This window comes from Callithrix jacchus, chromosome 13 (assembly GCF_049354715.1).
Source record: "Callithrix jacchus isolate 240 chromosome 13, calJac240_pri, whole genome shotgun sequence".
In the NCBI taxonomy this organism is placed as follows: domain Eukaryota; kingdom Metazoa; phylum Chordata; class Mammalia; order Primates; family Cebidae; genus Callithrix; species Callithrix jacchus.
Genome location: NC_133514.1, coordinates 15656735 through 15670323, shown reverse-complemented (window position 1 = coordinate 15670323; position 13589 = coordinate 15656735). Strand labels below are relative to the sequence as shown.

The 13589-nt window shown below is 43.3% G+C and overlaps 1 protein-coding gene across 2 annotated transcripts in view; it reads right to left on the bottom strand.

The window, feature by feature from the left end:
- The window catches only part of EBF2 (EBF transcription factor 2), a 266440-nt gene that overhangs the window by 33843 nt on the left and 219008 nt on the right, over positions 1 to 13589 (bottom strand). For both annotated transcript variants that reach the window (XM_054243728.2, XM_008979094.5), the window contains exons 8-10: positions 12885 to 13002; positions 11033 to 11163; positions 9668 to 9794 (exon numbers count right to left, since the gene is read on the bottom strand). In XM_054243728.2, coding sequence (XP_054099703.1) covers positions 9668 to 9794; positions 11033 to 11163; positions 12885 to 13002 — 376 coding nt within the window. The remainder of the gene's footprint in view (positions 1 to 9667; positions 9795 to 11032; positions 11164 to 12884; positions 13003 to 13589) is intronic.

Sequence of the window (13589 nt, the reverse complement as noted above, 5' to 3'; positions counted from 1 at the left end):
CTCATTTACCCCCATGTCCTCACACACAGTTTTGCCCTGGATCCTGCGGTTGGTGCAGATTTCACAGTTAGAGACAATGGCAATTCCACCCCCAAATAGCATGCTCTGATATCCTCTCCATGAATACTCACTGCCACCTAAAGTCAACACAGCCAAGAAGTCCCAGCACAACCAGTCACTGTGGTTCTATTGGGCACCCCTACTGGGATTATTTTTCCATATTGTCGGTTCTCTATGGAAAAGTCTGCAAGGAAAATAAAGGATCTCCTCTCCTCCCCACCGAGGCTGGCATACCACCCTCAGGTCTCAAGCCAGAAAGTGGCAACTGGACTTTCCCTGATGACCCCTGTTCTCACGTGGCTCTCTCAGTTGTGCAGCACCAAGTTTCACAGCAGCAAATCACGGTTGGTGGAAAGCCACATGTGCAAAGAAAATGTGTTGTTTTTTCAGAGCCCTGATGTTGTTCGTGCTGTTGGCAGCAGCAACCATGGGGGTTTGGCTAATTAACCAGGTACACCTAATAGTCTTGGCTCTGTCATGGTGCATCCTTGGATACAGAACATGTCAACAGCTGGACTATGGACCACAGAGTGTGTGCAGTGGGGCAGGGGTGGAAGGAGGAAAGGTTCTCTTGGGTAGAACTTTCTAGAGGCAGCCTCCTGCGGGAGGCTCCAGAGAACTTTTACTACCGCTACTATTGTGTTCCTGGAGAAAGGACCCAGTCTCATAAGAACACTCTCATGGGTAGAGTGCTTCATAAGCCAGAAAGCCTCTCCAACAGCCTCAGGAACAGAACTCAGGTTTCCCAAACTCATTTCTTTGTTTAAAATACAGATTCCCAGACCCTGTCGGAAGAGTATGGTTTGGTATTGTCTGGAATGGCACCAACCGTGATTCTTACGGTTAGCCAAATTAGGGAAGCACCCTTGGGTAACAGCATAATTGACACGAGAGCTTTACAGAGGATGGAAATGAGCTCAGAGAGGTCAGTGACCTGATGAAAGTAGGCACGAGCTGTGGACCACAAGGCCGGCCCCTGCAGGCAGCGGTTCCGGCTGGTCCAATGCTCTCCTCTCAGACCCCATCCTGCTCACAGCACTCACTCTGCACCTTTTAAAACCCTCTGGGTTTCAAGTTTTGCCTTTTCCTCCAGAACCAGACTGACTTTTTGTCCACCTTCCCATTGAAGCTGAGTGCTTTGTCTAGGCCTATAGCAGCCTCGGAGCACTGTCCGGCAGTGAAGCACCCCAGGCGTCCAGAATGTATGGGTCAGTGTGTCAGGATGGCTGGAAAGACAGGAGGGCTATGTCCTTCTCCTGGGGAAGAGGCCGTGGCTCTCCAGATGATCAGAGTGAGGATGCAGCTCTGAGGTAGAACAGCCTATGTGCAGGTGCCTACAGAAGCCACCGATTCTGGATTAAGACAAAATTGACCTTTCATGTCGGTAGCTGCCTATTCAGTGGCAAAGACAGGAGGCCACCAACCCATTTCTTTTGGGGTCTAGAACCCTCCATGGATGACATCAACTTCCTGTCTCTACCAACCCAAGTGATACGTCTCTCAGGAACATCAGGGTGGAAGCTTTTCTAGAGACTGGCCAGACTCCTGAGCTATTCTTCATAGCCCTGGTATTTTTGGTTTCTTCTTCCTTTGTGAACAAAGGAACTCCTGAGTCTCTCCCCTCCTCACCCTGACCATCAGAGAAGGCCCTTCCTTCTCAAAGGCAGTTTCTGGAAGAAGCACCATCAACTATCAGGCTGGAAATACTTTGTACCTAAAAAATCAAGTTTACTAATATGCACTGTTTCAATATTTAAACGTGTAACACTATACTGTGTCATACTTTCCTTTAATTTTAAATTTAAATTATAATAGTAACTAATAGAAATAAGTAAGCAACCTTTAAAAATTTAAATAACAATAACACTGAGAAAGCAACATTGTTAACCCCTCGGCATGCAGAATCCTGTACCCTACTAGGGTTGTTTGTAAAACTACTCATTTTTCATATACCTAAAAATTGGGGATATTATGCAGACTATTTTAAAGCGTCTTTAAAAACCCACATTACAGATGCCTTTCATGTAAATAAATATCCATCCATGGCATTATTTTCAATGTCTTTTAAAAAGTATAGAAGATGTTTCATTATTTGTTTAATGAATCCCCTAAGTACAGTGAGGATATTTTCAATTTCTCACTGTCGTAAACTGCCATGAACAGTCTTCCAGCAAACCCAATTATTTCCTAGGTGGACCTTCCTAGAAGTAGAATTGCAGAGTCAAAGGGTACATCCATCTTCAAGCTTAGTACTTTTCAGGTTTTCTCTTATCAAATCTACATTTCTTCAGTAGTATCTTAGAAAGTCCCTATTGTCTTTGAATTTTGCCAACCTGAGTATTTTCATCTGTTTAAAAAAAATCCTTGCTGACTTGATAGGGGAAAAAAAGATGATCATCTTCTTGCCTCAATTTGCATTTATTTGATTATTAATGTGGCTGGGATTTTTTATTACAATATGTTTATTGTTTACTCGTCTTCCTTCCTGAATTTAACCCTTGCTATTCATTGCTAGCTTTCTATTTGGGTATTTGTTTTTTCCTTTTTAATTTCGAAGGTACCTAGAAATTAAACTGCACGTTCTCCTCTTTTTCCACAATGTACAACATAGTGGTTAACAAACAGTAGGCACAAAGTAAGCTTTTGCTGAATAAAGGAATAAATCTTTTTTTACTTCAGATAATAGGTCACGCAGAGCAAATGTGTTCCCCGTTTGTCCCTTTCCCTTTAATTCCTGGCACAGTGACAAACGCTTTCCTTGTATGTAGTCACATCTTCTGCTGGATGGTGCCTGTCTTCAGCCTTAATGTTCACAAGGCTTCAAACAATAATTATTTTTTAAATCTATCATCATTTGAAATGTCTACATTTTTAATAAAAATATTTAATTTGAATACATTTTAGTTTATATGCTATGACATTTAAAATGCTTGACTGGTTGGCTCAACACATTTGTTAAGCCTTCCATCTTTTCCACGTTGACCTGACCTGGCTTCCCTCACCTACTAATACCCAAGTATTTACACCCTGAATGTGTGCAAAGTGTTTATTTTTTAAATTTTCTCCTCTGTTTCATGACATTTCTATATGCTCCTACAAAGCCCCATATTCTTTTAATTATTGAAACGTAAAATAGGTTTTAATGCCTGGCAGGGCAAGGCCCTCTCATTTTTCAAAATCCTCTTTTAGCACCTTTCCTTCCCAGGTGAATGTTTGTAATGTTTCCCCAAATATTTTGTTGGTATTTTGATTGGCACTGTGTTAAATGTGTTCATTAATCGGCATCTTTACAATATTAAATCTTCCCACCTCTCCACCAGCTGGAAGTATTTTGTCCTTCCTCTGAACTCCTTTAGCATGTTATACCTTTAAAAAAAATCACTTTCTAAACTATACCCACCCAATTTTTCAACTCTGAAACCTGAGCGTCGAACCCTTCTCTGCCCTCCCCAACCTTCACCCCATCCAATCAATCATCAAGTTGTGTCAATGCTACCTCCTAAATTTTATCCACTTCTGCTTATCCCCACTGCCAGCGGTCTGCTCCAAGCTACCATCATCTCTGGCCTGGATCACCCCACTGGCCTCCAAGTGACCTCCCTGCATCCACCCTGGCTCTCAAGCCATCCTCTGTACTATAGCCAGAATGAACTTTTAAAAGGCAAATCTGATGGTGGCAATATTCTTAAAGCTTCTCATGGCGCTTGGGGAAGAGCTGAAAAAAACAAGCCTTGTTGTGATCTGGCCCCTGCCCTCCCTTGCAGCTTGAATGCAGCCTCTCTTGAACTCATTCTTTCTGCTCTGTTCATAAAATATATCCCATGTTCTTGTCCACCCCAGGGCCTTTGCACATACTGTTTCCTCTGGTCTATTCTAAATCCTCCCCATCACCTCAGTTTAAGGAGGCTCAGTTCCCTGGGCATATATTCCCAGTATCCTATACAACTCCTTTTAGTCCTTATCAGGTTTGCAATTTCTTGTTCAAGTGGGTCTCCATGCTGATAAAGCTAATGGTAATGATGTGGAAGTGCTAGGAAGAGAAAGGCATGGACCTTTAAATGATGTGAAAGCAGGAACGGAAGTGCTGGGTAGAGGAGGGCATAGTCCCTGGCTAGGGCTCCACCCCAGGCCTGTGCCCATGGACCTAGGTGAGGACAGGCATTTTTGTTTACGTGCCGAAATGTTGCATTTTCCAAGACCATCCTTGCCTTCCATGCCCCCATCCTGTGCCTGTAAAAACCCTGAGACCCTAGAAGGCAGACACACAAGCCCCCGTCCTGTGCCTGTAAAAACCCTGAGACCCTAGAAAGCAGACACACATCAGTGGAGGAACACCTGGACATGCAGAGGAACTCACCGATTGGCACCGGCACACTTGCACGCCACCAACAGGCAGAACAACGCAGAATCTGGCTGGGGCAGTAGGAGGAGAGCCTGGACTGCTGTGAGGCCAGAGGAAAATCATCTCCCTTCTGGCTTCCCCATCTGCTGAGAGCTACCTCCCCTCAATAAAACCTTGCACTCATTCTCCAAGCCCAGGTATGAGCTGATTCTTCTGGTACACCCAGGTAAGAACCCTGGGATAGGAGAGCCCTCTGTCCTTGTGATAAGGCAGGGGTCTAATTGAGCTGACTAATACAAGCTGCCTGTGGATGGCTAAACCCAAAGAGCACCCTGTAGCACACACCAGCTGGGGCTTCAGCTGTAAAGATTCACCCTAGACACTGCCATGGGGCCCCACAGCCTGCCTGTCTGTATGCTCCTCTAGAGATGTGAGCAGTGGGGCACTGAAGAAGCGAGCCATACTCGCATCATCTGCCCTGTGAGAGGGAGGAGGGAACTTTTCCCATTTCAGTAATAAGAATAAAAACAATAAGCCATTTTTTGACTAATAAGATATGGGCCATCCTATCCACTTTCTATCCCAGGTACTTTCCATGAAGAGACCTGACCACCAGCTTGGGAAGGCAGGTGGTGACGTTTTCAGGAAGGTTGTGAACTACTCGAGTGGTGGCTTAAAATCTGCCATGGTGAGAATATCTGACTGTGGAAATCGGTAAATGGCATAAACCCATGCTTTAAAAAACAAGGTCTCCTCCTCCCTGGAGAGCCCCTTGTTAAACCTTTGCCAGCCCACCACAGTTGCCATGGACTGTATCGTTTAGTCCTTGGCTCTGTAGGTAGCCCATTTTATAAATGGGGAAAGGGAGGTTAAGTCACTTGCCCAAGATTCAAGAGCAATTCAGGAGGGAAGCCACGCTATGAGTCCAGGTCTCTAATTCCAGAGCATGGGCAGTTCACCTTCACGGTGGTGCGCTGTAATGTCAGGAAGGTAGCAGACCCTGCTTTGACTTCTCTCCAATCGCCCGAGCACACAGCTCAATGTTGAGCACATCATGCATTGCTCAATAAACACACACTCCATGCAAAAGTCGCTAATAACTCAGCACATGAAGGAAACAGGGCTATTGTCTAATACAACTTGCTAAAGTAGTATCAGAAAGATACCAGGCATCCTCCTTTGCAGCTTGAATGCAGCCTCTCTTGAACTCATTTTTTCTGCTCTGTTCATAAAATATATCCCATGTTTCTACCCACCCCAGGGCCTTTGCACATACTATTTCCTCTGGTCTATTCTAAATCCTCCCCATCATCTCAGTTTAAGGAGGCTCAGTTCCCTGGGCATATATTCCCAGCATCCTATACAACTCCTTTTAGTCCTCATCAGGTTTGCAATTTCTTGTTCTAGTAGGTCTCCATGCTGATAAAGCTAATGGTAATGATATGGAAGTGCTAGGAAGAGAGGCTTCAAAGAGGCCTGAATCTTTGTTCTGATGCCATCTTTAATTCAACGGGCAATTAATAGCAAATCACTTGTGCTTAGGTTTCAGTTTTCTCTTCTGCAAAGGAGGGTCTTTGACCAGATGTCTTCATAGTCCCTTCATCTCTAAAATTACTTGAATTTACATGTAGCTTAACATCAGTTATTTTCACAGGTGTGTGGGCTCCCGTTTTGCTAGGTACTGTGTTTCTAAGATCTGTAGACCACAGCCTCCTCATTCTGTTTGGCAAATCCCTACTTTGCTTCAAAAATGTCACCTATTGCTACCTCCTCTGGGAAGCCTTCCCTGATTCCCCAAAGCTAGTCACTCCCTGAATAGTGTCCCTATCACCCTTTTTTATTTCAGGGGCTGAATCTAATTATTGTCATCTAACAGTAGCCATCTCGCATTCTTTCTTTATCTGTCATCTCCCATTTTAGAACTGTAGGCTGATAGAGGTGTACTGATATTATTGGTTTTGTGTGTTTAGAGCACATGCTTGTTGAGTAAATAAATGGGTAACACTGCTACCTGGGTCCTACCTTCAGAAATTCACATCTAATTGGTCTGGAGTTTGACCTAGGCACTGATAACTGAAAGGGTGGCCAAAGGTGAGGACCTCTGGATTCAGAGGAAGTTTACACATGTACACATACACACACACACACACACATACACAACACCTGGCTCTGAATGTCTACATCTATGGACCTACTGGTTATTGAGATTGTTCTTTACTTCATTACAGAGTTGAGGATTGGCTATGAATATGTGAATATGTGCGTGTTATGATACCTATCCATCTCCTTATAGACCAGCTCCAACACCCACAGTCCAGGGGTGTCTTTTGAAACCCTAGAGATACCAGAAGCTCTACATTCAGAAAGTGTCTAGACTACTTGACTCACTCTCCACCTGACTTCAGGGGCAGCCCATGCTCCTGGTTTCCTCTTCCCCTGACCTCTCCTTCTCAGGCTCCTTCCCAGGTTCCTCCTGTCATCTTTAATCCTGCGTACTGGTGTTCCAAGGCCTTCTCCACCCTTGCATGATGATCTCATCCAGTCCTGTGGCTTTAAATCCTGTCTAGATGCTGGTCGCTCCTCTGCTCAACATCTTCCATGTCTTCCCATCCTAAGTCCTCGCCCTGCCTGACTTTCCCACCTCATCTCCCATCACTCTCTTCCCCACTGACTCCTCTCCAGCCACACAAGCATTCTTGCTCTTCCCCAGCAGCACCAGGCTCCTTCCCACTTCACGACCTGTAATCTTGCTGTACCCTCTACCTAGGACAACCCCACACCCAGATTCATGGATTGCTAGGCACTGTTCCAGTGAACACCAGTGAACCAAACGGAAAACCCAGCCCCAGGGAGCTCCTGGATGGAAGAAGGCAATGTGGATGGAGAGGAGAGGAGGATGGAGGAAGAAGGAAGGAAGCGGGGATGGATTTCCACAGCTGGCCCCATCCTGGGATTCAGGTCTCCGCTCCATGTCCCCTCCTCCTAGAGGCCTCCCTGACCGGACTGCCCAACCCTCCCTCACTCTCCTTCCCTTACTTCTCACTATCTGAAATTATATCACTTATTTCCTTTCTTGCCTGTCTTCCCCTCTATAATACAAGCTACATGATGGGGGACTTTACCTTCCTCCCTTCTATACCTCAGAGCTTAGAGCTGTGCCAGCCCATGGCAGGCAGGTCATAAATACTAGTTTGAATGAATAGATGAACTATATCCCTTTGGGAGTTAGAACAGTACTTTTTTTTTTTATTGTGACTGCAATAGAATCTCCCATAGATCCACAGAAAATAACACCTGAGATGTTATTTCTGTCCTGCTTATCTCAGGACATAAAATTCAAAGGCTAAGTTTTAAATAAATAGATCTAAAAATTACCTCTATCTACTCCTAATTGATAGCTAGCCAGACATTGACACTTTACCAAGAGTAGGAATCTGAGTGCAAATGACAGACTATAGTATCTCTAACATATTATTATTAAAAATGTATAATATGTCTGCTGTATTTTCTTGGTTTATATATTTCTTTCTCTATACTCTTTATTTTCTCTGTCAAAGTATAATACCTCATTAATCTTCCCGCCCCTGGTTGTTTCCCCAATTAACTCAGTCTTTATATCAACAGCATCTCTTTTTTGGAAGACAGTATCTTTGAGTTACTGTTCCCTGCAAAGGAACCCTCAATGCCTTCTTATTTCCTGCCAAGTCAAGTCCAAACTCCCTTATAAGGCTTCCTTTTTTTTTTTAACTTTAAAAAACTGTGGTAAAACACACATAACATACAGTTTACCATCTTAATCGCCATTAAGTATACAGTTCAGTCAACCTAAGCAGTTAACACTGTCGTACAACCGTCAACGCCATCCATTCCAGAACTCCTTTTGTCTTGCAAAACTGAATCTCTGGACCCATTAAACAAATCCTTAATTTCCCCTCCCTTAACCCTTGGTACCCACCATTTGACTTTCTGTCTGTATAAATTTGATACTCTAGGTTCTACATAAGGCTTTTAAGCTGTTTTATACTTTCTTTCCCTCCCATGCTGATATGGTTTGGCCGTGTCCCCACCCAAGTCTCATCTTGAATTGTAGCTCCCATAATTCCCAAGTGCTGTGGGAGGGACCTGGTGGAAGAGAATTGAATCATGGGTCACTTTCCCCTATACTGTTCTCATGGTAGTAAGTCTCATGAGATCTGATGATTTTATAAGGGTTTCCTCTTTGGCTTGGCTCTCATTTTCTCTTGTCTGTCGCCATAAGATGTGCCTTGTACCTTCTGCCATGATTGTGAGGCCTCTCTAGCCACATGGAACTATGAGTCCATTGAACTTCTTTTTCTTTACAAATTACCCAGTCTCAGGTATGTCTTTATCAGAATCATGAAAACAGACTAATACACATTAGGATAAGTTCTAGTCTAAGTACAAAATGCACTGCCACAATTGTCAGATAAGCCTTTGGTCCTGTAGGAAGGTGATCCCCTCACCCTGTGGCCTTTGCACATGGGAGTCCCACAGTGAGAACATTCTCCCAATTTCTCTTTGCCCATCCAAATTACCCCTGTCCTTAAATATGGTCTTTAATCTCCATCTCTTCCTTGACACCCCACCCCACTACTCTCGTCCACATTAAACTCTTTCTTCCTGAAACTCACATTCCATTCATTGGAAATACCAAACATTTCAGATTTATGAATTCACCAGCCGTTCTTTGCAATATGCCTTTGTCTTCTTCAAAACTTTCTAACCTTTCAAATGGGGAAGGGATCATGTCTTATGTGTGATCTATACCTTTCACTTAGGAAAAGCAGTTAATACAAAGGAGAAATTCAACAAATATTGACTAATATATGATTTTTACCTTCAGGTAGTTTAAAAATACTTTGAGTCACTCTCCAACATCAATGGGCAACTCTCTTGAATCTTTTCAAGAAAATATAGTTACAGCCAATAACTGTCTATTTTTTTAACCTGACCATGTGGATAAAAGGTGGTTCTAGTGTGGTTTCAACAGAGTCATATTTGTAAAACCGTGTTCCTGAAATGAGCTGCTGTGACCATCTCCCAGATCTTGCAGAAGTTAAGTAAAACACTAATTTAGAAGTGAACCTTCACATCACCATTCAACACCTATCACCCAGCTCACTCTTTCTATACTAGCAGAAAGACCAAGAAAAATCAGGACCATTCTAAAGTGCAGATACTGGGAACTAGCTCAAAGGCCAACCAGAAGCCAGCCTCTCTTGGAATCATTTTTTTTTCACCTACCTGTGTAAATGAACCTTCCTGGGGCTCCCTTGCAGAACTGCTTGGATTTATACGATAATGTCACCTCCACCACGCCGGGGATGTGCCGGGGAGGAGTCTGTACTCTGATAGCATGAGGGGTTATTAGCTGAGGAATGAACAGGCAGGGAAAAAAAAAAACCCATTAGACAAGCTATCGCCAAGGACATAAGGTGCAACAGCATGTCCCGCTATTGCTCCTCAGGGGCTTCTCTCTGCTCTAGACTAACTGAAGTGCTCCTAGCTCCAAATGCACTCTGAATATCACTGTCCTGTCTCTGTCTGTCTGCCTATCTCTCTCTCTCTCTCTGTATATCTGACTCTCTCTCTGTCTCTATCTCTCCCTCTCCCCTACCCGCTTGGAATTTTCTCTCAACCCAACCAACTTAGGTCTTTAACTTCCTACAAGCCTAGCCCAAGTCCCTCCCACCGCCTGCTGCCAACCCCACCCTCATCCCTAGAATCCTTTTCTCTGCTGAACTGCCATTCTGCTTGCAATTTCAAATATTGATTTGGCAAGTTCCAACCCCGACTTAACACTGTCACTTTTCTTTTTGTAATGTTCTATATGACGATGAAAGTAAAACATATCCAATTCAGAACATTTGGAAATCACAGAAAAATACAAAGAAAAATATTAACATCATAGAGACTATCAATATTAACATTTGGTATGTTTCCAGTACTTTTCTATGGAAGTGTGTTATATAACTACATTACATTCATGGGCACTGTTGTCCTTATGTTTTTCTGCTTAGTATTACAGTGTAAGCGTATCATTTTTCCTGTATCATTAGAATTTTTTCAACCTTTATTTTTTGAGATGGAGTCTCACTCTGTTGCCCAGGCTGGAGTGCAGTGGTGTGTTCTCAGCTCACTGCACACTCTGCCTCCTGGGTTCAAGCATTTCTCCTGCCTCAGCCTCCCAAGTAGCTTGGATTACAGGTGTGCACCACCATGCCTGGCCAATTTTTGTATTTTTAGTAGAGACGGGGTTTCACCATGTTGGTCAGGCTGGTCTCTAACTTCTGACCTCGTAATTGTCCAGCGTCAGCCTCCCAAAGTGCTGGGATTACAGGTGTGAAACACTGCGCCTGGCCTTCAAAACCTTTTCTAATGGTGGAATGATATCCCATCACTTTACAATTCTAGATTTCTAATTTTTCACCATTTAAAATAATATTACAGTGGATACTTATTAAGAAACCTATGCCTGAATTATTGTGACTTCTCTGCTTTTTTACCTTTGGTGTTTGTGCCGCTGATGCTCTAGGAATGACCAGTTTCCCAGATCAAAATAATCTTTGGGTCAAAGGAAATCAGAGTAAGCAAGATGCCTCTGCCTACCTCGCTCCACACAAGCATGGTCCCAAACACCACCTGGAGACCATCAAAGAAGTTGTCCCCAATTATGATGACCATGGCTCCTCCTGTGGTCCAGCCTTCACTCGGGCTAATGGCTTTGATGCAGGGTGTAGCTAATAGGATAGGAAAGAAAAAGTCAGGTTTGTTCTTTCATGGATGTCCAACTTTTTGGCTTCCCACTGCATGTTGCAAGAAGAAGAATGTCTTGGGCCACATATAAAATACATTAATGCTAATGATAGGTGATGAGGAAAAAAAAAGGTCCATGCATAATTTCCACGCTATCCCCCACCACAGATAAGAAAAAGAATCCTTGCATTCAAAGGCTGGACACTTGCGTATGGTTGAAGTTTAGAGTTTTGGGGATGGGCTGCCTTTGAAAGCTGTTGGTCATTCCGAGAAGTTCAAGCTGAGATTTGTTGACTTGACATCATTCCCTAATTGGTTGTTGGTTTTCACCGAGTCATTAAAACCTAATGAGCTGACCATTACGTATGAAAAAGTAAAACACTTAGCTAATTGTGCAAAGGGTGTTTGAAAACCTCTGTTGTTTTTGTCCATATTTTTATAAGTTGATCACACTGGAAATGTGCAAATCCCCTTTCTCTCCCCACCTCCTCTGCCCTAAGATGTTAAGATTTACAAGGCCCATTAATGGGCTAGAGAGAGAGAGAAGGAGAAAGCAAAATCTATTATAGTTGAAGGTTTTTTTCAGCTCTATCAAGAGACAATTTCTAACCGCCATCCTAACTTTGTAGGAAGGATTTTCCCCATTTCTTCCATATGCTCCAGGCCCCTGGATTTTACACCCAACAGGAACCCAATATGGTTTTCAGGCCATAACTAAAGTCAATCCATCACTCCATTTCCAAAGCTGACAGGGTCAAAGGTAGAGGAGAACTTTGGCAGGACTCCAAAAACATGAGCCCCCTTTGAACAGCCAGTCAATCACATCCAATCAGTCAAAAGAAACTGGATGGGTTCCTAGTCCTGAACTCTGGGATTTTCTTCTCCCCTTTCAGTTCCCACTGTGGGAGAATTAACACCACTCCAAATTCTTTACTGATTCAATCATTTTCTTTCAGTTCATTAATTCCTGTTTACAATGATACAAGATACATTTTCAGGGCTGAGTTAGGGTGGGAGGTGGGGGTTGGAGGGTAGCATAGAGCAAAACATCACACTAGAATAGTAGCCTAATTTGACCATACATTGTGTATTATAAGGTCGTTGTACGCCAGTGAGTTGGGAAGGGGAATAACTAAAATGGAATTTACTCAGGTTTGTCAGTTATCTTCATCGATATACTTTAATTTTTTGGACAACTTGAAGTTTAACAGTTACCAGAATTTCTAATTACTTTAATGTACTTGGAAAACTACCCAGAACAGACCATGATTTCTTCCTGTCCAAGCAAACAAAAATCAATTAGTGTCAGTTTCATTCCTCACATTGTTTTGTTTTGCCTACAGTCTGTTTAAGGACACATCTGACACTTACTCATACATGTCTGGCACTGCAACATTCCTGTTTAACTAAGATGTCATAGGCCTACATTTGCCTGAAATGCCCGTCTCGCAAAAAAGGAAAACACAGAACAGAATGGAAGAGGCTGGGAGGCATGAGGACTTGGCATGGGCTGGTAGACATGTGGGGCTTACAATGGAGCAGGCTGGAGTCCGTGTTTACAACTTCGTTAAAAAAAAAAAAAAAAAAACCCACATGGTTCTGTGTACTTTCTCTACTCTGACTCCAAGACGTAAATCTGAAGTTTGAACAAGGAAATTCTTGGAGAACATCATGTGTCTACCATGCTGAGTGGAGACAGCCCTACCTTCTGATGGGTCGAGTCTTCTTGCTCTCCGTCCATGCTTGGAGTTGTTATGAACAAACATATTGTCAGAAACAGCCAGGACATGTCCATCCACGTTCACTGTTGTTGACAACACAACCTGCATATTTAAAGTAAAAAGGAGCAAGGTGGGGGGCAGTAGAATTAGTTTCACATAACATAGCAAATGCACCAAAATTCTATTTTGCCACATTTCCAAATGGCAAATGGGAGATGGGACAGAACCTGGGACTCAACAGAGTTTCCTCCTTCTGTAACTACTTCAGAACTTTATAGAAAAAGTGGCTGTCCTTGACTCATGCATTGTCAATTATTTTTGCTCAAGGCACACCAATGTAATGAAGTGGAGAAAACACCATCTGCCTGCTGGTTCCACAAACCTGGTTCTCTATTAAAAGACCTGGACCACCACTGCCAGTGGAACCTCCACCATAGGAAGCTGGTTGTGTGCCATGTGGAAGCTGAGATCTACACACCAGCAGGAAGGTCACTTCTTTCTAAGCTCAGGAATGGCTTCCTGCACTTCAGATGGGTCCTGACATCATGCCCAGCTTTGAGATCCTGGCTGGTGAACTGTCTGTGGTATTGCTGCCCAGTAGAGAGCAGTGGCAGGGATGCCTAGACTTTTGCTGAGAAGATAAGGCTGCCATAATTCAGTGTTGAAAATATAGTATGTGTAGTATCTAA